The sequence below is a fragment of the Malaclemys terrapin genome, chromosome 6, assembly GCF_027887155.1.
Source record: "Malaclemys terrapin pileata isolate rMalTer1 chromosome 6, rMalTer1.hap1, whole genome shotgun sequence".
NCBI lineage: Eukaryota > Metazoa > Chordata > Testudines > Emydidae > Malaclemys > Malaclemys terrapin.
This window is the reverse complement of record NC_071510.1, coordinates 16,297,311-16,324,341: the sequence shown is the minus strand read 5'-3', so window position 1 is coordinate 16,324,341 and position 27,031 is coordinate 16,297,311. Positions and strand designations below refer to the sequence as shown.

Here is a 27,031-nt window from a genome sequence, read left to right as displayed (position 1 = left end):
ATTTCATTGTAACTGTTTCAGATTCACGTTTGCCTCTTGCATACAATAGAAGCATTTAATTAAAAAACAATTTGTGGGAACTGCAGCAGAGCATACAGGACAATATATATAGGTCAGAACACAACCATGCCTTCAACAAAACACGGCTGTGTTGGTGTACAATAGTGTCAAGCTCATACAGGAACACATTTCTCATTCCATATTCGTTCAGCGATGCGTTCCAGAGGGTCAGTTTGCTCAGATGAACTCTCTGAAAGTGGCAGAAACTGTTGTGATGGCATTTACTGCTATGTAAAATTCTTTTGCCCTGCGTTCAACAAAGCCACTGTCCCTACATATGTTTATCGGGTAGCTCATGCTCAGAGGAGGGATTTCAAATCTGGAATTTACTTCCCCTTTGGTCTGCTGGAGCCTGAGTTTGTTGACTTTCTGGGAACATCTTTTGTTCAGGAACATCTTTTTCCTTAGACATTTTCTGAGGGAGTTGGTGGAAGGGCAGAGCTCTTGTTGTGGAGATCTAGAATTGGGTTGGTTAGAACTTGGCCCTTTTTTAATATATCTTCATGGAGCTTGAGTTTCAGACAGGCACATTTTAGAAATTGAAATAAAAACTAAGTGAAAAAACCTGACTCAAAATTCCCAACCAAAGCTTCAAACTCATAGTAATAACTATTTGTTCTTGAGCTGAGGGTTTTGGGTGATACCTTAGCCCTTTTGGAGCAAAATCAGGGAGCATCATATCTGGCTAGAAATAGAAGAAAAAATACTCCTATTCTGTATATTTGCAGAACCATTAACTGTATTCACTATTACTTGTGACAGATAATAGTATTCAACTTAGAATGAACCTTCTGAATTTTGTACTAATGGAAAAAGACAATAAGCTATAAATAAATACTAACATAATTAATTGGGTGTTTAGCTCTTTGTGCTATACACAAGAGAATTGCAGCCTAAGGAAGCTTACTGATATCCAAGGCATGAAAACTATGTGGCTGTCTCACGGCTAATTAGCTACATTCCAAGTTACTGGAGCTAACAATTTTCCCTACCGAGAAATTAATCATACTTAGCTATTTAGCATTTGTCATGCCTAAAATCCTAGAAATTGTCATGCAGTATGGATGCTATCCCTGTTGCTCTGTTTGACCACGCTTTGACTCCTATAGGATTTGATCTTTCTGAGCCTCGTTTCTGCCTTTGTTTTGATCAATTCAGGTTGTTTTCCAAAGACGTTTCCTGCTACACCTTGCCCTGAGTGACCGTTCTAATCCAGTAAAATGTAACCCCTCCTGCAAGGATATGGTACTCCTAGTCTGGGGCTAATTTTATTGCAGTCATTCTTTTCCTGTCCTCTACAGGATGCTACATCCCAATTCACTTTCACATCATTCCCACCACTGAGCAGGGGTTTCTCCACTCCTGCCCTTCCCACCCCAAAAGTCTCCCAACCCTGGACTCAAGAGAGGCAGCTGCCTAGCCAGAATCCTGTGATGGGAACAGGAGGAGAGGCTGGCTGGAGAGGGGGGCAGAGGAGACTGGCTTAGTGGAAGGGGACAAAAGTGGGGAGGAGTATGGGTGCTGGGAGAGCCCAGTCCTGTGCAGGGGAGAATTGGATGGACATACCTATGGAAGAACAATGTGGAGCAATTAATAATACAGAGGACTTACAGTAGTTTATAGGTAAATGAGCACTTTTCCTGGGTGGGTAAGTATCACTATTATTATTTGGTTGTTTTACAGTTGTGCCTAGGGAGTCCTAATCCTGGACCAGGATCCCATTGTGCTAGGAGCTGTGAAAACACAAAACAAAAAGACCTCCCTGCCCAGACAGCTTCCAGTCCAAGTAAGACTTTACTATGTGAGTCGTATTCGCCCCAGTTTTCAAATGAGAAACCAGGCATGACGAGGTTAAAGGCCTTGCTTGCAAATGGCAAATGCAATGCTACAGCCAGGCCTGGGACAGAGGGGAGTATGTAGGGGGGAAATTATATGGTTAAACAGGAGCAAGTGAGTGCTTCAGAATACATCACATCTTATCAGAGCTGTGGAATAACTTCCCTTTCCTTCGTCCTGTCTTTCTTTCAGATTTTATTACCTTGGTCTCTTTCATTCCTTCAGGCTTTGCCTCATTGTTTTCTTGTCCAAGTGAAACCCACTTTATTTTGTATCAGCACTTCTTGCAAATACATCCTCTCCCGTTTGGGGGAGAGGAGCGGGGGAATTGTTGAGCTTGGAACACTGAGAATCACCGAATCATGGTGGTGCGTGACTTGGCAGGGATCAGACACCTATTTTATGTTGCCGTTGTAAAGTAGGGGGAAATGAATGTTCATGGAATAAATGTAATCTTACCCCATTTTAGGCAAAAGAGCACTCATTAGGAAACTCTTCATCTGCTAATCGGAGAACTTTTAAAAGAGTTGCCATTCAGTCTGAGAACTTGAAAATGAGCACGTAACTCTTTGGTGTGTGGGTTAATGTGGGACAGCATGAAGGCTTGAGGCGGTTTTGTGGCTTAAAACCACAGCAGCAGAGGGCGGCAGAGAGACACAGCAGCCCATTGGGAGTTCTTGGGTATGTTGTCTAGAACCAGAGGAGGAATGTGGCATCTGCACCACTCTTTGGTGCCATGTGTTCTCTCCCACTCAGGGCCAGCTACGTTGGCACTGCCCCTCCCTGGTCTGGGGAAGCCAGTGCCACAGGTGGGACTAGCCTGGAATAGTCTATTACAGAGCTGGGCTTACTTGAGCCCTAAGGGAACAAGTTGTCTGTGAGTTTCCAATAATCTCATCAAAGTGAAGCTTAATACAATATTATATTGCTGTTTTCACACTGTAGCTGCAATAAAAACGTCTGGGGAACTAGAGTAAAGCTAGACCAAGCGCTCTTCCCTTGCAGAAAGCCTGACTTGTGCATGCTGGGGTAATGGCTTGAAGTCCATTTACCCTCACTTGTTTTGGATCTGCAGTGTGTCTGCTTTTCCTTTTAAAAAAATCCAGCAAACTGAAAATGTTTTCTCTTTTCTCAGTCACACGTGTCAGATCTGCTTCCAGTGACGTCTGTTTCTTCAGTAGCGGGCCTTTTGTTCTTACATTGGCTCTCGTGTTGTTTGTGTAAGCAAAGCCATTGGTTCAAGACAACATATATGGGTAGAGGAAAAATAGACTCTCCTCAATGACTGACCAAACTGACAGATTCTGACTGGTTGATGTAAAGTGTGTCTGACCACTATACAACTGGCATGCAAGCAGAGACCTAAATAAACGTCACTTTGTTTCAGGATAGTCCTTTATGTTCTATACTTTCCTCCTGCAGTATCTTCTCATAATTAGTGTTAAGATTTTGTCACAGATATTTTTAGTAAAAGTAATGGACAGGTTGCAGGAAGTAAACAAAAATTCACGGAAGCCCGCAACCTGTCTGACTATTACTAAAAATAATGGGGGGGGGGGGAGAATTGACAGGGGGACAACTGAAGCCAGAGAGAGGGAATGAGAGCCTAACCTGGGGCTGAAGTAGAAAATGTCACAGAGGTCTCTGAAAGTTATGGACTCCCTGACCTCCGTGACATAATCTTACTCTTACATATATTAAACATTTTTTCTTGTTGATATTCCAAACATTAACAGTAGGAGACTACATTCCCTCTGAGTCCAAGTAGCATACAACATTATTAGCTATCTGATCAAAGGTTTTATTCTCACGAGGCATGCCTTTCCAAAAAAAATCATTTCTATCACAGTTAAATGCTTGGTGCCGTACATCTGTTGTGCATTATTGTTCACTGTTTGTAAATCAGTTATGTCATATTTACACAAGCCATTCCAAATTTGGAACATACAACACAGATAGTAGAACTTACATGAGAACGGACATACTGGGTCAGACCAAAGGTCCGTGTAGCCCAGTATCCTGTCTTCTAACAGTGGCCAATGATAAGTGCCCCAGAGGGAATGAAAAGAACAGGTAATCACCAACTGATCCATCCCCTGTCACCCATTCCCAGCTTCTGCTAATAGCCATTGATGAACCTATCCTCCGTGAACTTATCTAGTTCTTTTTTGAACCCTGTTATAGTCTTGGCCTTCACAACATCCTCTGGCAAGGAGTTCCACAGGTTGACTGTGCGTTGTGTGAAAAAATACTTCCTTTTGTTTGTTGCCTATTAATTTCATTTGGTGACCCCTAGTTCTTGTGTTATGAGAAGGAGTAAATAACACTTCCTTATTTACTTTCTCCACACCAGTCATGATTTTATAGACCTCTATTATATCCCTCACTTAGTCATCTCTTTCCAAGCTGAAAAGTCCCAGTCTTATTAATCTCTCCTCATATGGCAGCCATTCAATACTAATCATTTTTGTTGCCCTTTTCTGATCCTTTTCCAATTCCAATATACCTTTTTTGAGATGGGGTGACCACATCTGCACGCAGTATTCAAGATGTGGGTGTACCATGGATTTAGATAGAGGCAATATGATATTATCTGTCTTCTTATCTATCCCTTTCTTAATGATTCCCAACATTCTGTTTGCTTTTTTGATAGCCGCTGCACATTGAGTGGATGTTTTCAGAGAACTATCCACAATGACTCCAAGATCTCTTTCTTGAGTGGTAACAGCTAATTTAGACCCCGTCATTTTATATGTATAGTTGGGATTATGTTTTCCAATGTGCATTACTTTACACTTATCAACCTTGAATTTCATCTGCCATTTTGTTGCACAGTCACCTAGTCTTGAGAGATCCTTTTGTAGCTCTTCGCAGTCTGCCTGGGACTTAACTGTCTTGAGTAATTTTGTATCATCTGCAAATTTTGCCACCTCACTGTTTACCCCTTTTTCTAGATCATTTATGAATATGTTGAATAGGACTGGACCCAATACAGACCCCTAGGGGACACCACTATTTACCATGCTGAAAACGGACCATTTATTCCTACACTTTGTTTCCTGTCTTTTAAGAAGACAGATTTATGATTATGATGATTTTTGTTTGTTGTGATAGCCCCCTAAATGTGGTAGGTATTTTCGAAACATGGAGCGACACAGTCTCTGCCACAAAGATATTTCATTTGAATCCTAGACAAGATGCATCATGTAAGAGCTACAACAGTTGGAGAAATAAGGTCTCATGGCTACTTTGTTATGATGTACAGTTTATCCACAATATTTGCAAAGAACCCATTCCCTGAAAAAAAAAACAAAAAAAACCAACACTAAAATCCTGTTAGTGGACGCAGTGCCCTTTCACCCCCGCTCTTTGAGTATCCATTCTGACCTTCTTCCTTATACAGTCCTCGCTCCATGTGTCAGACTTGGGCAAGTCATTCCGACAGTGCTCCACGCCTTCCTCAATAATCTTTCCTTCCATATCACCCCGGACATCAGTGATTCCTAGGGCTATGAATCATAGAATATCAGGGTTGGAAGGGACCTCAGGAGGTCATCTAGTCCAACCCCCTACTCAAAGCAGGACCAATCCCCAAATAAATCATCCCAGTCAGGGCTTTTTCAAGCCTGACCTTAAAAACCTCTAAGGAAGGAGATTCCACCACCTCCCTAGGTAACCCATTCCAGTGCTTCACCACCCTCCTAGTGAAAAAGTTTTTCCTAATATCCAACCTAAACCTCCCCCGCTGAAGGCTATATGAAAGTTGCCTTTGCCTCAGTCTTTCAGTGAATGGGAGGTGCCTGCTGAGGAATGGTGTCTGAAAGTTCCTTTAAATGATGGTGTTGCTGTGGATTGGTCTGGGGATAGTACAGTCAGCGCATGGCATTTATTTACTCAACCATTTTGAAAAAAAGATAATTGAAACTTCACCCAAAGGCACCCAGCACACAAGCATGTCTATAAATGTAGGTGACAAGAGAACAGTGCAACCCTGAGTCTTTGCATAAGTGTTTTGGGGCCTTCAGTCTGTTGGAGAAAGGTCTAGGGCTGTACAGTGGCCTGTGTGAAATGAGTTTGATGGCCTATCTGTTTCCCAATGGAAAGGGGTCCAAATTGCATAAAGCCACTATTTGCCCTAGCTGGGAATAACTGACACCTTCTTGTCAGACACAGCAAAGAGGCTGTGGGATGAATGGGCTGTGCATAGTAAACTATTTCCCCCTTTGAGTTGACCCCTCCAGTCACAATGGGGGTACACAAACAGATACCATAGTGATGGCTGCAGTATAAGAACCTAAACAGAATAGAATTTACGGAAGCTTGTATTGTCATTGTCTGTGCTAAATCTGTCTATACTTAGGGACTTTATTTTTCCATTGATGTCAATCCAGCAAATCTCAGGAGCATTGAAATCTCCCTATTTTCTCTCTCTCAAATATTTTCATGTCAGAGCTTCCTCTTCTATGCATCTATTGGAAGCATTCTGAAGTGCTCAGTAAGAGAATACCGTACCTAAACTCACTGTCCCTATTAAGATAATAGCTACTTGATTTTATCCCTGCACTTAAATACAGAATTTTGTGCTGACCTTTACCCACACTCTGTTCTGCAAGTATTGAAGGGGGTGGGAGTGAGGCAGAAAGAAAAAGTGTTTTAATCACTGTAAGATTCTTTGGCAATCATGCTACTCAAGTCTTAGGAGCTTCTGAATTTCTTCTGAAGAGAGCTTTAAGAAAGGAAATAAAGCCCTTGAAAGGACTACCTTTCAGTGCACGGAGGGCATGTTTACTACTTTCCATTACATAATGGATCTGAAATGGATTAGCAGGACCCAAACAAATTCTTTTCCTTGAGAATTACTCTCTGCATCGCTTCTCTCTTTCTGCTGCTTCATTCACAGTGCTAACAGAAGGGTTGTCTTTGTTGCTGTTAGCTTGAGAAGTAAATTGCAGCATTGTCTCCCGGGAGTAAGATTTAATCAAAGGTCTCTCTCTAGCTGAAAGTGGAAAAATGCTTCTCATTATCACCTTTAAATGGAAATATATTTGCCAAGGAGGGACTATTTAAAGGGGAGGGGTGGCTCCTCTTCTGGTTTGAAATGCTGCCAGAAAACATTATTTTCAGATTTTAAGAGATAAATCTCTCATCATGTCACTGAAGAAATAATTGCTGGGAGTATATTTATTGTAGAAAAATAAAATTAAACATTGCTGCTGGCAGGGTTCCCTCCCCACTCTGAACTCTGGGGTACAGATGTGGGGACCCGCATGAAAGACCCCCTACGCTTATTTTTGCCAGCTTAGGTTAAAAACTTCCCCAAGGCACAAATTCTTTCCTTGTCCTTGGACAGTATCGCTGCCACCACCACGGGATTTCGACAAAGATTCAGGAAAAGGACCACTTGGAGTTCCTATTTCCCCAAAATACCCCCCCAAGTCCCTTCACCCCCCTTCCTGGGGAAGCTTGAGTATAATATACCAACCAATTGCCTTTAATAAAAGTACAGAGCAGACCCTTTATTTTTAGGACACTAAAATCAATCAGGTTCTTAAAAGAAGAACTTTATTATAAAGAAAAAAGTAGAAGAAGCACCTCTGTAAAATGAGGATGGAAGGTAATTTTACAGGGTGATAAAAAGATTTAAAACACAGAGGATTCCCCTCTAGGCTCAACTTCAAAGTTACAAAAACAGGAATAAACCTCCCTCTTAGCATAGGGAAAATTCACAAGCTAAAACAAAAGATAATCTAACGCATTTCCTTGCCTTTACTTACAATTTCTGTAATTGTAGATGTATCATTTCAAGGTATCTTTTCAAGAGATGGTTTACCTGCTTGGTGTCCCTCTCTTTCTATCCAGAGGGAACCAACAAAGAGAGCACAAACAAAACCTCCCCCGCCCCCAGATTTGAAAGTATCTTCTTTCCCCATTGGTCCTTCTGATCAGGTGCCAACTAGATTAATTGATCTGATTAACCCCTTACAGGTAAATAAGGGGTTTACCTCTGGCCAGGAGGGATTTTATGTTACTGCATACATAAAGGTTGTTACCGTTCCCTTTATATTTATGACAGCTGCTTTTGGTCAGATCATTTACACAGCCTGTTATGTGATCAGCGCATTGATATTTGATTTTTCTTTCTCACTAGGTGCTTTTATAATCTGCTGGACCCCAGGATTAGTCTTGTTGCTTCTTGATGTTTGCTGTCCTCAGTGTAATGTCCTGGCCTATGAAAAATTCTTCCTGCTACTTGCTGAATTCAACTCTGCCATGAACCCCATCATCTACTCCTACCGGGACAAAGAAATGAGTGCTACCTTCAAACAGATCCTCTGCTGTCAGCGCAGCGAGAATGCCAACGGCCCCACCGAAGGCTCTGACCGCTCTGCTTCATCGCTCAATCACACCATCTTGGCTGGAGTACACAGTAATGATCATTCTGTGGTTTAAAAAGGAACTGAAAGATCAAAAAGAACCACAGAGAATTTTTATTGATGGATGAACAATAACAGGCTAGAAAACCACATAGAGAGGGCTGGGCACAACGAAAGTAACAAACTCACAAGACATTCTTAAATACTAATGGACTACAGTACTCTCTTTTTGCCAGAAAACCCACCCACGCACAACCCAAGCCATGTATGCAGAACTGGCCGTGCTATAGCCCTCATCCTTTCTTCTACTTTCTGAAACTAGAAAGCAGATTCCTTGCAATGGAATTCATAAGTAGCACTAGAAAAGTCTTATTTAGACTACACTAACTAGACTCTGTCAGAATATGCTTTGTCTTGGTGCCAATTGAAATCAACTCTGATTAATTAAGCGTATACCTGCTTCACTGCATTTACATGTAGACACTTAGTCTTGTTTTTAAAAAAAAGAATGCATTTCATTTAATAAATACTTAATATTTATCACCATCTGCATGCTTGTGATGGACATTAACTGTGCAGGGAGAAAAAAACATGCTGTAGTCTTTGTATTCTTAGCGACACTGCCATAACTACAACAAAACAAAAATATTTTTCTAATACAGGTCACAGGAAAACGATGGAAATTCCGACTCTTCCTACCTTCTTTACTGGTGTTAGAGCACACTTGTTCTGTGTGATGGCGGACTGTTTTAATTCAGAAAAAGATGCTCATTGTAACGTCCGCAGGAAAGTAGAAAAGCATAGACTGTATTACAGTGTTTGTTTAGATTATGAAATAAACAGTACTCTAGTCACAAGGTACAGTAGTTAACTTTCTTCTTTGAAGTGTGGTATTGGAATATGTAACATACACAAAGGGTCCCAAGTTTATTCATGGTCAGCTCCTTAGAGCTACAGTCGCGAGGCTAAGCTGACGCACAAGAGTGTTTTGTAAGATGTATTTATGGTATTGGAGTGTTTTTCTCATTCATTGTGGAATGCAAAGGGATTTTTTTAATGCATAATATAGTGTACTTTGTAAACGCTTTTTTAAAATATATATTTTTTTGCACTGAGTGAGGGACATTTTTGAGGGTATCTAAAAAATTATTTACTCTTCATCTCATAAACAGTAGTTACTTGGAGCTACGGTACAATTTTATTTTTTAATGAGACCAAATAGATAATCTGTCAAACAATTGAAACCTCCATTATGGTAAGCCAGCCAAATAGCTGGACATCTCATACATGGCTACTTTTAAGAAGAGATACCACCTGTCCAAATATAAACTCCTATGAATTATTAAATGCTAATGAAAAGCCATAGTCTGCCATCAAATAAATTTTATGAAGAAGAGATCTTTGTATTAAAGAACTTGGGACCTTTGTATGCCAAATTACTTGTTTGTGTGAGTGCGCCCATGTGTGCATAACAATGTAATGGACCATAACTAAAGTTCACGACAGGCTGTTTTCCATGTTGTTAGATGCCTAAATAATAACTTGCTTGAGGTTTATCAGTCAGTGTAATGCTCTGGAATGTTGCGTAACCGGTGTTGGGATACTGTCATGAGGCTATTGTGCAGAGGTGGATAGAGTATTTAGATTTAAGAAGGATGCCTGAAAAAGGGAAGTCAGCACTAAGGAGGCAGAGAGAGTGTAAAGTTGCCTCTGTGTGTGTGTGTGTGTGTGTGTGTGTGTGTGTGTGTGTGAGAGAGAGAAATCAATGGGAGTTTTGCCATTGACTTCAGTGGAGCCAGGATTTTCACCTGTAATGTTTAGCAGGTGTGCAGGGGCTGTGTGAAAGTGGGGGAGATGAGAGCGGGCAGGTGGGCTTAGAGAAGGTGTCCAGGGATCACGTGTCAGTTAAACAAGGGATGGATATTTACGCTTACTTTGTACAAAACACATATCGCTATATTCTTTACTGAGGTTGAGAACAAATGAACTCATGATTTTTCACGCATGTAACTACAATGAGAACTAGAAGATGGGCTGTTTGAACTTAACGGGGGGAAAAAACCCTCCACACTAAGCCACTAATAAAGCTTTCTCAATGAGTGTACAATGTTTGGTGTGCATACCTGTCAGTGCTCAGAGAACAAGGGTGATTCCCCAAAGAGGGGAATAGGTTTGGGGAGAATGTCATCTCTGTTCTCCTAGTCTCCCAGATCTACTTTCCCTTCTGCTGGTTGCTTTAGTGAGGAGGCATGATAGAGGACTCAGCCCTTGAAGAGTCTTCTCAGCTTCCACTGTCTCCTGCAGCAAAATGGGGGACACTGCACTATCTGGGTTTAATAGTGGTGTTCCTCCTTTCTGGCAGGCATTTATGATGTCATGTGTGGGAGTCAGTAGGAATCATGGTGGAAATTCAAAGTTGGTGGGTTGTCATGGAAGGAAGGGGAAAGGGATCAGCCGATTGGTGAAACAGCCAACTCTAGTCCCGGAATGAGGTCCAGAAGACCGCAGCAAACACCTCTAATCCCCCAAAATATTTTAAAATGTGTTGGAAAGTTTTGGAAAGGGTTTGGGAAAGATTGAATCAGCAAGAATCGTTTGCAAAAGACAGAAGGGTTGACAAGCCTAGCGTGCATGAGTGTTTTTGTGATTTTTCTGTTTCTTCTTCAAGTGATGGTCCCTATGTGGATTCTAATTGCTGATACAATGGGCAGAAGTCACCGCCTACGTCCTCTAACCAGTGTCCATTTCCAGAGTGACACTAGCCAGTGCTGGAAGCTAGAATTTTTGAACTTGCAACAGCAATTACATCTCATGCATCAAAGAGATTAATCTAGGAACACTTGTTACACAGGTGGCTTTTCACTACTTAAAGGTGAACTACAGAGGTTTGCTCAAAGTTAAGAGTGCAAACCTTATTTCTAAGATTCCAATGTAATTGATGCTGTATGTTAATGAAATTACCGCTCTATATCCTTGAGAAATCTGAGTTGCCAACTGCATAGTTTTTCTGGAAGCTAATGTAATCACAGCTGCCATGAGCAAAGGAAATGAAAACAAGAGTTTGGAATAGAATGATTCTTTTCAACCTCCTGTCTATGATGGTTCTCATGCCACTTATTTTGGAAGAGAAACCAAGAAATCTGTCATTTGGATTTCTCAGTTTCTTTAGGCAGTTGTGTAATTGTCTCCAGTTGTGTTAAAATACAGTGCTAAATAATTTTTTTAAACAATGGTTCTAGGAATCCTATAAAAGGGTTTGGGAGACTTTTTAAAATTCCGGAGTTTCTCCCAACATCATTAACATACTTGTATGTCTCGCCCAAGCAAATATTACTCAAGTTCAAATTTAGTGGTGTTTGTTCAGACAGTTGTAAGCACGGGAGTTCTTTAGTGAGGTGAAATGTTTGATGAGGTCATTTGCATGTCAATAACCAAAATGTTTTTCCCAGTTCAGTTATTTGGCAGCGGCACTAGCATAGGGTTACCATTCGTCCGGATTTACCCGGACATGTCCTCCTTTTGTGTGCTAAAAATAGCGTCCGGGGGGAATTTGTAAAGCACTCACAATGTCCGGGATTTCCCCCTCCCCCGGCAGAGCGAGCGGCTGGGAGGGCTGCAGGAAAGTCCCGGGCTGGACTCCGGAGCAGCTTCCTCCTCCCACTCCCCCCTCCCTGCATTCTGAGCCGGCCGGCAGCTCCTCCTCCTGCAGCCCGCTCCGGCAGCCCTGTGCAGGGCCAGGGACCGGGTTTTGTGTTGTGCTGGGGAGCTCAGCCATGTGTCCGGCTCGCACAGAGCCCAACACCCTGTTCTGAGCAGCAGGGTAAGGGGGGGCAGGAGAAGGGACAGGGAGGTTCTGGATGGGGCAGTCAAGAAACGGGTGGGGGCTTTTGGAGGGGAGTGGAGAAAGTTTTGGGCAGTCAGGGTACAGGTAGGGGGTAGGGTCCTGAGGGGCAGTTGGGGGGGGTCTTAGGAGGGGGCAGTTAGGGGACAAGGAACAGGGAGTCTTAGGTAGGGGGTGGGGTTCTGGAGGGCAGTTAGGAGCAGGGGTCCCAGGAGGGGGCAGTCAGGGGACAAGGAGCGGGGGGTAGGGGGCTGGGAGTTCTGGGGGGGAGCTGTCAGGGGGCAGGAGTGGGGAGAGGGATCGGAGCAGTCAGGGGACAGGGAGCAGAGGGGTTTAGATGGGTTGGGAGTTCTTGGGGGGCTGTCAGGGGGCAGGAGTGTGGAGAGGGATCGGAGCAGTCAGGGGACAGGGAGCAGAGGGGTTTAGATGGGTTGGGAGTTCTGGGGGGGGCTGTCAGGGGGTGGGGAGTGGTTGGATGGGGCGTGGGAGTCCCAGGGGTCTGTCTGGGGGTGGGGGTGTGGATAAGGGTTGGGGCAGTCAGGGGACAAGAGGCAAGGAGGCTTAGATAGGGAGTGGAGTCCCGGGGGGCAGTTAGGGGCAGGGGTCCCAGGAGGGGGCAGTCAGGGGACAAGGAACGGGGGGAGGGTTGGGGGTTCTGGGGGGGCGGGAAGTGGGAGGGGCAGGGGCGGGGCTAGGGCGGGGCTCCTCCCGTCCTCTTTTTTGCTTGTTGAAATATGGTAACCCTACACTAGCATCAGAGTTCTCTGTGGACAAATAGAAAGAGTTAGCAGCAGTTCTCAAACTATGGGTCAGGACCCCAACGTGGGTCGCGACCTTGTTTTAATGGGGTCTCCAGGGCTGGGGCCTGGGGCTGAAGCCGAAACTGAAGCCTGAGTCTCACTGCCCGGGGCCCGGGGCTGAAGCCCTTGGGATTGTGTAGTAATTTTTGTTGTCAGAAGGGGATCACAGTGCTTCTAAAAGTCACAAAAGTCTCTCCAAGTGCTCAGCCATCTCACTTCCAGAGACAATGCCTTGTCATACCATATATCCCTTCCTCTCCTTTTCTTCACTTACGGGCTTTTAGACACAGTTGCTCCTCCCCATAAGTATTTCTAAAGCTACCAGGAAAAAAAACCTACAATATAAAAATACAGCTGGACAAATATATTGTGATCTTAAACCATCATATTGTCTCCTACATCGTCCTAAGTAAATCCAGACCAGTGATGTACTGCCAACACTGTAACAAGAGGCTCCCACAACACGTTCCCTCCCTGCCTGTAATAAACTCATTGTAATGAGAGGTGTATATGTGGGAGATTAGGAAATCTGGTTATTTCCTCCCCTAATTAAATGAAAGTACTTTCTCATAACTCTTAACTACGGATGGAGCCAACACTACTTGGCAAACCAATGGTATGTCAAATTCATATACATGTTTATAGATTATACCTACTATAGGGAAGTGTTTGGCATGTATAATATGAAGTATGTGAGAAGGTCTTTTAGGGGAGCTCTGCTGTAGGGAGAATTTGTTACAAATATGCTTGCTTGTAGGTGCAATCGTCTCCATTCCCACGGGAAATACACTTGCTTTTTGGAGCCCCGGGATGATTTAGCAGCATTGTGGGATGTTTATTTCTGGCGAATCATATTAAAATCAAAGCCAGTTTAAATGTTTTACTTTTTGGCATTGAGTGTAGCTCCATATCCTCTCTCCTCTTCCAGACTGTCAAACCGCCATTGGCCCTTATTCTGGGCTGCTTAAATCCATGATTGTGGCATTTTAATCTCAGGTGGTCTTCATGCCTCTGAAAGGGTTACTTGGGTGCAAGTGTATGGTGATGCCCCAGGTGGGTTGTTGGTAGGGGGGATCAAACTCAGAACCTGTGACTCTAAAACCACAGGCCTCGAGTGCCTGAGCTAAGAAAACCCATCTCTGTTAGCTCACTGCCAGTAGCAGACTCATAAATCTCACTATGTGGTCCAGCCATGGAAAGGGGACAGAGAGCCACAATGTAAATGTGAGTTACGCGAGCATAATGGTAGACTTGGTTACATAGGGTTGAGTTTTTGAAGCATGGAGGGAAAGAATTAGGCATGTGCTTTCTACTGCTGCTCTGTCATTTCTAAAGAAGGCCTGATAGTGGTTGGGATTTTTTCTGCTTGATTTTCACAATAGAAATTTAGCCTTTTGTTTATTATTTGCATTACCATAGTACCTAGCATTTCCAGTCCCGGACCAGGACCCCATTGTGCTAGGTCCTATACAAACACAGACCCCCAAAAAGCTAAGACACACTATGTTGACAGAAGAGCTTGTAAAATGATGGCACCACAACAGCTGGGAGAGAAAGTTAAGCAGTTGAGAAGGGAAGGGATTTTTACTTGGGCCTTCTATACAGACAAATAATAACTAAATCAATTTCAGTTACCTTCTACTATTGTGGTGCAGGTCTGTGTGTAGACACACGTCGGAATGTGTGTCCCATTGTGATTTGGATTAAGTAGATAAAATATCAACTAAAATTAATCTGAAATAGGACACTTAGATTCCAGAATCAGTGTGTCTACACACAGACTTGCACCACAATAAGAAAGAGAATGGATTGAAACTGATTGCTATTTTTGTGCCCGTTTGTGGGTAGTTCAGCCCTCAGACTGCTTAAAACCCTTGTTTGTTTTTTTGTTAACCTCTGTTTAACTTTGACTAGTTAACACTCTTGTGGGAAAAAAAAGGTCTTTGTTAAAGAATCAGCAACCCACCCAATGCCTTCAATTAAGATAGAAAGCTAACATTTTATATACTGTGAGCTGAGTAAACCCTTCGGCAAAACCAGAGTTGACATGCCTGGGAAAAAAAACCTCTCACGCTTTTTAACACCTCATAAAGATGCAAAAAGGGCACAATCTCAATTTTTTTCCAAAAGTCCTTTATATGTAATATTGAAAACGTTAACGATGGAGCCTCCATGACATGTCATGTGCAACATAAAGAGGCTTCATAAAGCTTTCCTTGTCTTGACAATAATGAGCAGGAAGCCAAAATAAACAATTACTGTCTAAATCAAGCCTCATGAAAACATATTGTGGTACTTCTGGGATTTCTTTTAGACCCAGATAACCATTTTCTGGGGAAGTCAGACTATTTATATTGAAGTCTGTTAACACTGAATAAACAACATGTGCAGTGATGCAGGGCGCAGAGGCCAGGCTTGCACTAGGCACCAAACTGAGCATGAATTTGGAGAAGTAGTCTAGAGCAGTGGTTCTCAACCTGCGGCCCAATCAGCACAGAGCTGCGGCCCATGTGACATTCTCAGGGCCATACAATTAGTATTGGCTGCAGCCCACATAACACATTCTGAGCCACACATGCTGCCCACAATGGTAAATAGGTTGAGAACCACTGGTCTGGAGTTTAGATACCAAGGCCTGGATTCTGCAATGAGCTTCATGAGTCCTCAGCAGTCTGCCCATTTGGTGCAGGGCCCAAGTCTGGAGAACAGGGAGGTGCTGTGTCATCTATTTAACGTAAGATCAGAAGGACCTGAGAATCATAAAGTTAGGGCTGCAAAGACCTACTAGGTCATGTATTTGCTCCATCTCTTTGCTGGTGCAGGATGGTTTCCTATGGAAGACCTGCCTAACCTGTGGCATTTGGCCAGAGCCTCTCATTCCTGTTGTCCCCTGGCCTGCTGCCCATATAGTTCTGGCTTTTCTTGGCTGGCTGCCAATATTTTATATTTTTTGTACATTTTTGTTTCCTGGAAACTGCCGGGCAAGCGAGAGGCCAGCAGCTGAGGCTCTCTTTCCTCCTCTTCTTGGCCAGCCAGCCTGTCACCCATAGCTCTCACCCATCTTGGCTTCCCCTCCAGCTCCTGTTGTGTGTGTCTCAGAGCAGGAAAAGTTGAGGTGACAGACTTGTGCTGGATGGAGGAAATCTCTTAGTTGGCCCAGAGGTGCCAAGCAGCCAGCTACATGATCAGTCCTGTAGTCCCAATCCCCCAGGGGGCTGGGAGGGGTGGTTAAATAGGAGACTAGCCGATGGGGGAGTTTAAGGGGGAGCCAGACAGAGATGGGGAAAGCAGAGGATGGAAGGAGAAGACAAGGGCAGGGAGAACCTTGAGCACAGCTCTTCTTAGGGCCCATGAAGCTTGTGGCCACAGGCCCCGACCTGGAGGAACAGAATGAAGATTTTCAGCTTTTAGAGCAAATAAGTACATACGCAGATAGCCTTGGAAAGGTAAATCTTATGGTAGGTGTAAAAAGAACACGCAGCTGATTCTGATTCTGCAGCAGGTGGCCGAGGGCAACCTTCATGCCTGCTCTATGTAAAATAAGTCTGTTACCTATGAGGTATACCCCCATGGGCTCCTCTTACTAGCCCTCCCCAAAATCTTTAGCCTGGCTCTGGACAACAGCATGGTTGTGTGAGCAACAGAAACCACGGTGAGGGAACATCTTGAAAGCTGGCCCTACTGTGAGGAAAGAGAGAGAAGGGAGATCACCTGAGTGGAAAGAGACACATCTATCTGTCGAGGTATGCATGGCCCCCAACTCTATAGTATCTCAGCTTCTCCCAACTTCCCTCTCTTCCTTCCTCCCCATTCTATAGGAGAGAGAGCTCGATGAGATGAGTCTAAGTGTGGGGGGCAGGTGCCTGTGTCCACGTACATTTCATTCTGAAAGTGATGAAGCCTGTGGCCATTTTTTCTCTCTTGTGGGAGTGAGTTCAGCTCCTCATTAGTTCCGTCTCCTGCCCTCAGCAGTTGGGTGACCATTCCATTGAGCAGGGACACATTGCATGCTGGGAGATTGCCCCACTGCGGGACAGGAATGGGAGGACTAATTGCACTGTTTCAGCTGCTTGGTACTCTGCATGGACACTGACACTTAACTGGTTCAGGTTGAACATTTGAGGTTGAACCTGTTGTTAAACCAGTTGAAAATCAGTCTGTTGTAACTGGTTATCAGATCACTTGTGGTCTATGTTTGGACACAGTATTTCACAAATGACCTAGGGGCTTTAACCATCATGTAGATAAGATCTTAATTATACTCCCCAGCACTGTCCTGTCTAATTCTTCCCCTTCCTGGAGGTGTGCACCCTTCAAATATCTGTGTGCTACATGGCTGACATGTTCTCTACTCGTCACTTACCCAAGCAATCTCTCTATGTAGCACTTTTACTTTTCCCTTATAAGACTCCTCCAGCCCTTTAATCATTTTTGTTGCTCTTCTCTGAACTCCAGGTTGTCTACATAATTCTTCATCGTGAGGTGCTCAGAGCTAAACATTGAGCTGCCTACAGCCTTGCTGGGGCTCTCTGAAACACTCAGTGAAATGGAGTGATTTGAAAAGTCAAGAGCCGGGGAAGGGAAATTTTAAAGAAAGAGAGAGGAGTGAAACCCTTTCATGCAGAGCTTAGACTGTGATTTCTTCAGGGGGTTTCTGACAAGTTCAGAGAAGGCTTTTTGTTTTCAAAAGGAATCATGCCCGTTGCATGGTATGGCTTTTTCCAGATGGAGGCTAAAAGACTTTGTTATTTTAGGTGCATTTCATTTATTAAGAGCTCAAAGAGCCAATTTAAACAAGGAGAAGCCTTCCCTTTTCCCACCCACATTTGACATGAAATTCAACTATTTTTAAATAAGTGGCACTTTACCACTAACTAATTGAAGGATGCTGAAAAGCTTGAAACTCTGTGCTTTTTCATTGCTCTGATTGTCCCAGCATCACGGTTTCTGGGTATTGGGATGGATTGTTCTTCACTGTTGTTAAAAAGCTTGCAAATTTTTCTCTTCTCAAGTGTTGTCTCGGGATCTTTTTTATATATATACACACTTGGCAATTCAAGAGAGTTGCTCAAAAATGTGCCTGACTTTGAGCCATTCCAGCTGCTGTTGCCTTCTAGACCTCTCTGCCATTTGTTAACAATGAGGATTGAGTTGGAGCTGTTGCTGGATGCTAGCAGACGACACTTATTTTGTTTAAAAATTCTTGTGTCGGGGGAGCTGCCAGCATCAGATACATGATCTTATAGCTAATGCACTATCCTGCGAGCAAGCAGCCTACCTCGGATGGCGTTTCTTAAAGAGGCACATTAAGAAAACCTAGGGTTTCCTGACTCAGGGTGGCTCGAGGCTTAAAAGTGACTGACTTGGGGTGGGGAGACTCAGCACTATGAAGTCAATTGGAATGTGGCTTGGGTAAGGAGTGTTTGAATTGGGCCTTAAGAAGCAGGAGCCAAGGAGGAAGGCGGAGGGTGGGGTTTTCAAAAGGGCTAAGTGATGGCCTACCTCTGGTAAACGGTTGACTTCCCTGGGCACAGAGTTACCCACTGACTTCAGTGGGAACTGAGTTAGGCCAGTGATAGGCAGTTTGAAAATCCCAATCTAAATAAATAAGTATGGGAGGCAGTATGACCTAGTGGATAGGTTACTGCACTGGGATTTAAGAGATCTGGGCTAAAATCCTGGGCCTACTGAAGTCAGTAGGAGTTTTTCCATTGACTTCAATGAGGCGAGATTTTCACCCTGGATTTTATTCCCACCTCTGCCACTGACCTGCTATAACCTTGGCCAAATCACTTCATCTCTCAGTGCCTTTGTTTTTCTTCCTACCCTTTGCTTCTCTTAACTATCCAGATTACGAGCTCCTCTACTTGTACACTACGTGTATGGACAGCACCTAGCACAGTTACGTCCATGAGGCACTGCTGTTATATAACAACATTTACCGATCCAGCTACAGGTGAGGGGGTCATGTGTTCACACTCCTGTGTGCATGTTGGAAGGCTAGCAATATTCTGTGTACAGTAGGCCATGATCCAGACACCTGAGATTTGGGGGCGTGAGCAGGGAAAAATGAGTTGTTACTTCCACTGCTGGAAGATGAAGGATAGATCTGTGGAAATAATTCTTTTTAAAATAAAGGTTTTTACAGGTTACGGAGTGAAGATTATTTACTTTGACTGATAAGGGTGAAGCTAGGAATGTAAAACACTGGTTTGATATAAACTAGTCCATATCAGCAAAATCCAGAGGATCATTACTGCTGATAAATATCATGCTGTTCATATCCAGTTTACTTTATACTCTCTTGTTTTCATGGGGTGACCTGCAGAGGGCAAGACTTAATTCATTTTAAGTGGCCAGAATTGTTTACATGAATTAAGTGATATTTGGTTCAGCTATCTGGTGACCCTGCATATTTTTTCCAATGATTTACAGATTCCCAACTAGCTAGCAGGCACACACTTAAGGAACGGGCTCTGTGTTTCATATACTTCATAACTTGTATTTAAGCTATCTGCAAAAATAGCAGTCAGTCTAAAGCCATATTGATGAATGTGTAAACCTGTTTATTCCTCAAAATTAAAATAAAGAGAGTTCTACCAGCGGGATGTAGGGTTTGGAATGTGACTATTTAAATATCACACCCTTTCACAGCTATTGTAGGCCACCTCAATAAAGGAACCTTCTGTAATGAACAACATCAGGCCTTGAGAAAAAGGATTCATGGTGTGGTGTGTCTTTTGCTCCAGCCACCACCCCTGGGTTCCAAATAGCCGTGTTTATTAATTACACACAACCCACTGCTGACCTGGCTGGTTTCTGGCAGCTTCTAAAACACAGAATATGGCGAGCACAATTAGAGGGTTCATGAGCCATTTAAAAGGGTACAACCTTCTAGCTATATACTATAAGGTAAATAATGTGGTCCCTGTTATTGGACCAATAAGTAACCTATAGAATCAAACTTTCTGGCCCAAAAGAATCTTCCTTCATATCCAACTTGGCCTTCTCTTAGACTCATAGACTCATAGACTTCTCTTATGCTTTTCACCTGAAGATCTCAAAGTATTTACAAGTACTATCCAGCTCATTCTCATTATTCTCCTGTCAGCTAGAAAAGAATTAATATCTCCATTTGATAGGTGAAGAAATGAGGCTCAAAGGATGGCTAACGGCTGGATGATCACACATGCAGGGGAGTAAGAACATTTAGATTTTTTTATGATTTTTTTTTTGTGGGTGCTCAGGGTGGAAGAGGGTGCTCTATGCTTGCTTGCTTTCTCCTGGAATGAGAGCCTGGGTTTGCACCCACCCCACCACTTGAGATCGGTAGAGGCCAGCAGCAAATGACTACTCCAGTGATTGACTGTTTCTAGGTAACTAAATGAAATATTGGTGCAACCGGACTGCCCTTGTTGGAAAGAAAACCGTGCCCATTTTACTCAGCCAAATGAACGGTCAGAGGATAAGCATTTAACAATGAATAGGCAAAATATAAAAACATCAAAATATATATTATTTTTTGTGGGAGCTGGGCTGAAACCAAGCACTGAACGAAACACCCACTGAATGTAATTAAGTGCTCTGAAATTGTACAAAAGATTTGATTCTGGAAACCCAAAAAGGTTCAGTAGAAAGCAAAGTTCTTTCTTTTATGGCCATCCTTAGAAGATGGCCCAACTTTTAGTGAATGACATACAGTGCTAAAGGATTGCAGACTTTGAGAACAGGCTCTCTTGGCTTCTGAATCTGACCTGTGATTTCCAAAGTGACATCAGATAATGGAATAGAATTTGATGGATTTCATTCACACATCTCACTGTTTGCACTGTTGCAACTGCAACAGCCATGGAAGGGGAGGCTAAAGCGTGTTGCTTGGGATGTGGGAAGAAGGGGACAGAGCTACATTTCTATCATTAGGAAATTCAGATTGCAAAACATCAGCTGTTGTTTGTGCCGTGGAAGGTGCCTTTGACCCCTGTTGCAAATGCAGTTGTGGTTGTTAAAGGCCAAGACGTTTTGTGACAGAGCTAAGAGTGGTGTGTACTGGAGTGGAGTTACATAATTTATTTTCCTGCTCTTACTTTTCTGTAAGCAATCGTAAGCCTTGTGAACTTGCTCATCCACTGGCGTAAATCAATGTAATTCCGGAGATTTTAAAGGCACTAAAGTATTTACACTAGCTGAGGATCTGGCCCAGTATGTTCCTACAGGTTTGTTTTGACTAGGATGTAAAGGTCTGTTGTTAGAAGGTGTGAGATAGCCTGGTCTAAAAGTCAAGCGTACACAAGACAGTGTATGCATTTAACACATGTTAGGTGGTGAGTTGTAGCCTAGGCTCCTCACCCTTGAGTACATGTCAGCCAACTGGTACTCGGTAAAAGTATTCACTGCCTTGGCTACATGGGACATAAGAACAGCCATACTCAGTCAGACCAAAGATCATTCCGCCAATGCCAGGTGCCCCAGAGGGAATGAACAGAACAGGTAATCATCAAGTGATCCATCCCCTGTTGCCCATTCCCAGCTTCTGGCAAACAGAGGCTAGGGACACCATCCCTGCCCATCCTGGCTAATAGCCATTGATGGACCTATCCTGTTCTTTTTTGAACCCTGTTATATTCTTGGCCTTCACAACGTCCCCTGGCAGAGTTCCATAGGTTGACTGTGTGTTGTGTTGTGTGAAAAAATACTTCCTTTTGTTTGTTTTAAACCTGCTGCCTATTAATTTCATTTGGTGGCCCCTCGTTCTTGTGTTATGAGAAGGAGTAAATAACATTTCCTTATTTACTTTCTCCATGCCAGTCATGATTTTATAGACCTCTATCATATCCTCCCTTAGTCATTTCTTTTCCAAACTGAAAAGTCCCAGTCGTATTAATCTCTCCTCATACGGAGGTTGTTCTATACCCATAATCATTTTTGTAGCCCTTTTCTGAACCTTTTCCAATTCCAATATATCTTTTTTGAGATGGAGCGACCACATCTGCACGCAATATTCAAGATGTGGGCGTACCATGGATTTATGGACTTAGAACGTTAGTTAGACTGTCTTAACCAACATCTTCTACCAGGACATCGTTAAATCCTAGGGTGAGATTTTCACATGCACCCAACTGACCGAGGAGCCCAAGTCTCATTGAGTTTCAATGAAACGACTTCAGCTGGAAGTCAGTGGGATTTGGGTTTTTTAGTGCCAAAGTCACTTTTGAAAATAAGACTTAGGGCTTGTCTATGCTTAAAAATGTTGCTGCTTTAACTATGCCAACAGATGAAATAGCACAATCCCTCTAGTGTGGACAGTGATAACAGTATACAAACCCTTACACCAATATATCTTATTTATAAGCTATACTGGCAGAAGGCACCTTTATGTTAGTATAAGTGTGTTTGCACTAGGCCTTTTACCATCATAACTATGTTGGCAAATAATCCACACCCCTAACGGACATAGTTATGCCGGTAAAACTTTTCTTGTGATGGCCAGCATTTAGGCTCCTAACTCAGAGACTTTTGAAGATGTTACTCCTAGTCAAGATAGTCGTAGAGGAGTCAGTATTTGGAGTAAGTGGCTTTACTAGTAATGTTAATGTTTAAAGCAACCTCACTGCCCATTTCCACCTTCAGTGAGTAACTCTAGTGTCAAAAACTATGGAGATGTTCCAAACACAACACAACTGCTTTTCATTAGCAGTGAGAAAAAAAATCATACTGTGCATAAATTTACTATGAAGCCCATGTGGTTTGCTATGAACTAATAATGACATATGTGTGATTTTAATAAAGAAAACCATGATTTCATTAGCTAACACTGTGTGCAACTCAAGCATACGAGGGCAAAAACAAGGCCGGTCCCATCATTCATCAGAGCATCATTCATCAGTGAAGCTGAATGAGCCTTTGTAATGAAACCCAAAGCCAGGTGGGTTTTCCCTTAGTTGTGGTTTCTTTACCAGCCTCAACGTGATCCTGATCTTATTTACCCCAGCCCAGTGGAACGCCGCTCAGTGGCAGTGCGGCTTCCCACAGTGTGACCAAGACCAGAATTGTGCTGTAAGTTTGCTAGGCGAGGGCAGACGGTCCCTGAGAACGGGGGCACAGAGAGATAGGAAGAGGAGTGATGACAGATACTGAGCCTTGTCGGGGGAGAGCCAGCTCCTGGCTGAGAACGAAGGTACCAGGGGCTCCTATCGGTTCCTGGGCCTGTTCAATCCACTCTGGGTTCATCTTCCTCCTCCTTGGCCCAATCCGGGGCCCGGCAGCAACTGGTCCAGCCCCTCTGGGTCCCGTTCTCCTTCCTGTCTCCTTCCCGCAGGTGTGCATGAGTTTGCAGGGGGTGGAGCCCTCCCAATATTTCCATAATGGGTGTGCCAAGCCCCCCTGCCCTACTAGTTCTGCCCATCCAGATCCTCAGGCAAGCTGCTCCCAAGTGCACCCCCCAAGACGCCTACTCCCCAGTCTAGATGCCTCCCAAATACTCTCCTTTGCAATGCAGATCCCCCATGGGCCTATTCCCACGCCCTGATAACCAGCCCTGTCTGGCACTGCATTCCGAGGCCATGGAGATGATTGTGACGTTACTTCACATGCTGTAATAATAGCACTAGGAATAATAATAATTTGCACATACCGGATATAGCACTTTGACGCTGGAGTTCTGCAGCACTAAAATTAACCTGTCACTTTTAATGCTGCTTTTAACCCATAGACCCATTAGCATTCAACTAACGTTAGGGCCCAGCTGTAGAGAGGAATGATGCTCGAATGGTTAATTCACTGGGTTAAGACTTAGGAGATATAGGTTCAGTTCCTGGCTCCGCTACAGACTTTCTGTGTGTCCTTGAGCAAGTCATTATCTGTGTTTGCCCCCCTTTAAAAAGGCGCCGTATTTCTGTTCTCCCACCCTTTGCCTATCTGGATTATACATTTTTCATGGCAGGGACTGTGTTTTATTATGTGTGTGTAGAGACTTCAGAACGATGACTGAATCTTGCTCTTGGAAGTGATCTCTAATGTGCCACTGTAATATAGATAATAACCTAAAGATCACTCTACCCACCTCAAAAATGCAGCCACCTCTGGGGTGTAAGACAGCAACCATTTAACTGCACACTGCAGCACTGCATGGCAAAAAGACACAGATGCTGTATGCAACTGAAGCTACACAGGACTGTTTTTATAGGAAAGCAGAATGAAATTACCTACTGGAATTTGGTCAGGGCTCAAACTATGATGGTCTAGGAAGAGGGTGAACCATAAACAGCTTTCGCTGTTGGCAGATGTCAGGGTGAAAAAAATAAAAGCATGAAAAGTAACCGGCTTTCTGCTTTAACGGTGATCGGTCTGAAGATGCGCCAGCATTAGGGCCCCGATCCAGCAACGCAACTAGAAAAACGTGTGCGCCCATTGACTTCAATGGGACTGTGTGCGTGTTACAAGTTAAGCGCATGTTTTGCGAGCTAGTGGCCAGCGTGCTCGGCACCGTGCAGGATCTAACGTGAGGGCTCTTTTAGGGCTTGAATTTTGACGACGAGTGCTGTATTTTCCATAGGGGCTTAGGAGGTTTAGATTAGTTATTCAGACAGACACATTCTCATTTCAGTGCATGAGAAAGAAGATGGAAGGTCTGAAAGCATCCTCCAGGCCTGAAGTCTGTTTTCATTATGATTCCCTGGTGCCATAGCTGTAGAAATACAAGAGGAGGCAGTAGGGAATTTGCCCTGACAGAACAGTAAGGGAAGGAACAGAATAATAAAGCCCTAACATGTGCTGTAGACCTGAAGGGCATTTGTTAGAGCAGACACTTTACAAGTAGTGAATTATTGAGGCCTTTCTTTGGTATCTATTGCAGTGAATTCTTTAGCTAGACATGTGGTTGTCAGATGTGATTATTAATCCATGTCTAGGATAGCTCAGTGGTTTGAGCACTGGCCTGCTAAACCCTGGGTTCTGAGTTCAATTCTTGAGGGGTCCACTTAGGGATCTGGGCTAAAAATCTGTTTGGGAATTGGTCCTGCTTTGAGCGGGGGGCTTGGACTAGATGACTTCCTGAGGTCCCTTCCAACCCTGATATTCTATGATTCTAGTGTAAAGCATCACCAAGCTATGCTCCCTGGTTTTCTGTAACAGGCGTGTTCATTTCATGCATGTGAAGAGAGAGCCTTCACACGCTCCCCTATGAAATCTTCAGCCTTGAGGAAGATAAGGACTCACATCAAAGCAGCCCTCCACTAGCCAGCTGCCAAGTTGTTGTGGGGTGTTTTCTATTGGGCATTGTGTAGTATGCAGCCCAAGTTGTCAGCCTGCCAGCCCCGTGTTTCCTGTTTTGTTTTTTCCCCTTTGTGCTGTATGGAAATGTGTTCCCCATTTCTTCTGCGGAGCCAAGAGAGTATGATTGGTATGCAAGGCATACAGTGCAGGCATTTCATTAAGACAATCAGTCTACAGTACAGCAGCACTGGAGGGACCAGGAATTTTGAGTGCAACAGCTGAAGTCAGCAGCATTACTGCGCACCCATGCCATTATTTACGGACAGGCCAAAAAGCAACGCAGGCTTCACACAGGCAAGCATAGGGACAATAAAAAAGGCCTTATCATCACAGCTTTGTTTCTAGAGCAGGCATTTTAATGCAAGAGGACTAAAATCTGGAGTACCAGGTCTCAGCCCACCTGTGAGTCTTCTCATTTACATAGTTTTGAATAGATTTTGATTTTTTTAATTGAAAGGGACCACAGGCCTGATTCAAAACCCTGACAACAGAGGAAAGACGCCCCTGGGCTTGAAAGGGCTTTAGAGTGGGGCCCTACAGCAGGGGAAAGGTGTTAGTCCCTCTGACATTACTGGAGAATCGTCTGGTCAGCCACAGGGCAGGTGAAGCATAGTCAATGGCAGCCCACAGTTCCCCACACGGCCGGGCAATATATTTCCGCCATGACGCTGAGGGCGAAGGGATGGTTCAGCCTCTGTGCCCACTCAGTCCTTAGCCTCCTCGGTGGAGGCTGAAAACAAGGGGATCCACAAATAATGGAGGTTGTGGTGGTGATGGTTTAACTGATGCCTTTCAGCAGGGGACTGGAGCGAGACCAACAAACTCACTTCATACAGGCCAATGAGCAACCATCAAGTGGTAACAACTTTTGGCCAGCCTGGGCTGAATTAGAATCGGTGATAAAGAACGCCTTATCCTTCCACCCCTCTGCCCCCTTCCCCGAGTCAGTCCAATCATTCTAAAATGAGAGGAAACCATTGTATTTTGGCCTTTTTCAAATCTCTCTTTGCACTCTTGTACAAAACTCAAACAAATCAGCCTAAGCCATAGCAGTGAGCATTTTCAAGCCGTTGAAGATGAGACAATCTGGATCAATAATCAAAATCTGAGGCAAGAGCAGAATTTTGCTCTCAGGCTTTTTAAGTGCACCAGACACTTTTAAAAAGGTAAACTGAGCGTGCTGCACGTTGTTATAAGAATGATTGCTGCTTCTGCTTCCATGAATTTTGGTCTTCCCGCTAATTATCCACCACCCAATTCAGCCCAGGACCAGCAAGGCAAGCTTTTCCACAAGGCACTTCTGAGTTAGAGGTTAGTGCCTTCCCTATGTACGTGCAGTCCTTACTCAGGAGCGCTGACAGCTTTTCTGCCGCCCTAGGTGGGGGAAGGTCCTGCCCCGAAATGCCGCCCCCCACAGAGGCAGCGGAAGGTCCCGCCACCGAAATACTGCCGCGGTCACTGCCCCCCAAATTGTAGCGCCCTAGGCGACGGCCTAGGTCGCCTAATGGGTTGCGGCGGCCCTGTCCTTACTGTCTCCATCACGACTGCTCTAGGGGTCCATTTAGTGTTCAGCTGAGGTGGTAATTCCGTTTTGTGTCCACTAACTAAAGTGGGCCATCAACTCTTTCCCCACAGGCCTTGAGATGGTCCCACACTGGGCTGGATTTAAATCAGTGACCAATGTCAAAGGTTTTCATCCCAGGAGCCACCCCTCTTTATGATATTTTATTTGCACTGCCATAAAACACAAGAATATGAAATATAAAAAGTTATGTTGTAATAACATTAATGACCAGATTCTTGGCTCATGTACACAGGTATAAATGTGGAGTAACCCTACTGCAGTCAGT

General features: G+C 43.9%; 1 protein-coding gene across 6 annotated transcripts in view; it reads left to right on the top strand.

The window, feature by feature from the left end:
* The window catches only part of LPAR1 (lysophosphatidic acid receptor 1), a 139,561-nt gene extending 129,190 nt beyond the window's left edge, over positions 1-10,371 (top strand). For all 6 annotated transcript variants that reach the window (XM_054032818.1, XM_054032821.1, XM_054032816.1 and 3 more), the window contains one exon: positions 8,045-10,371. In XM_054032818.1, the coding sequence (XP_053888793.1) occupies positions 8,045-8,346 (302 nt within the window). In that variant the 3' untranslated portion in view covers positions 8,347-10,371. The remainder of the gene's footprint in view (positions 1-8,044) is intronic.
* Positions 10,372-27,031: the final 16,660 nt, after the last annotated feature.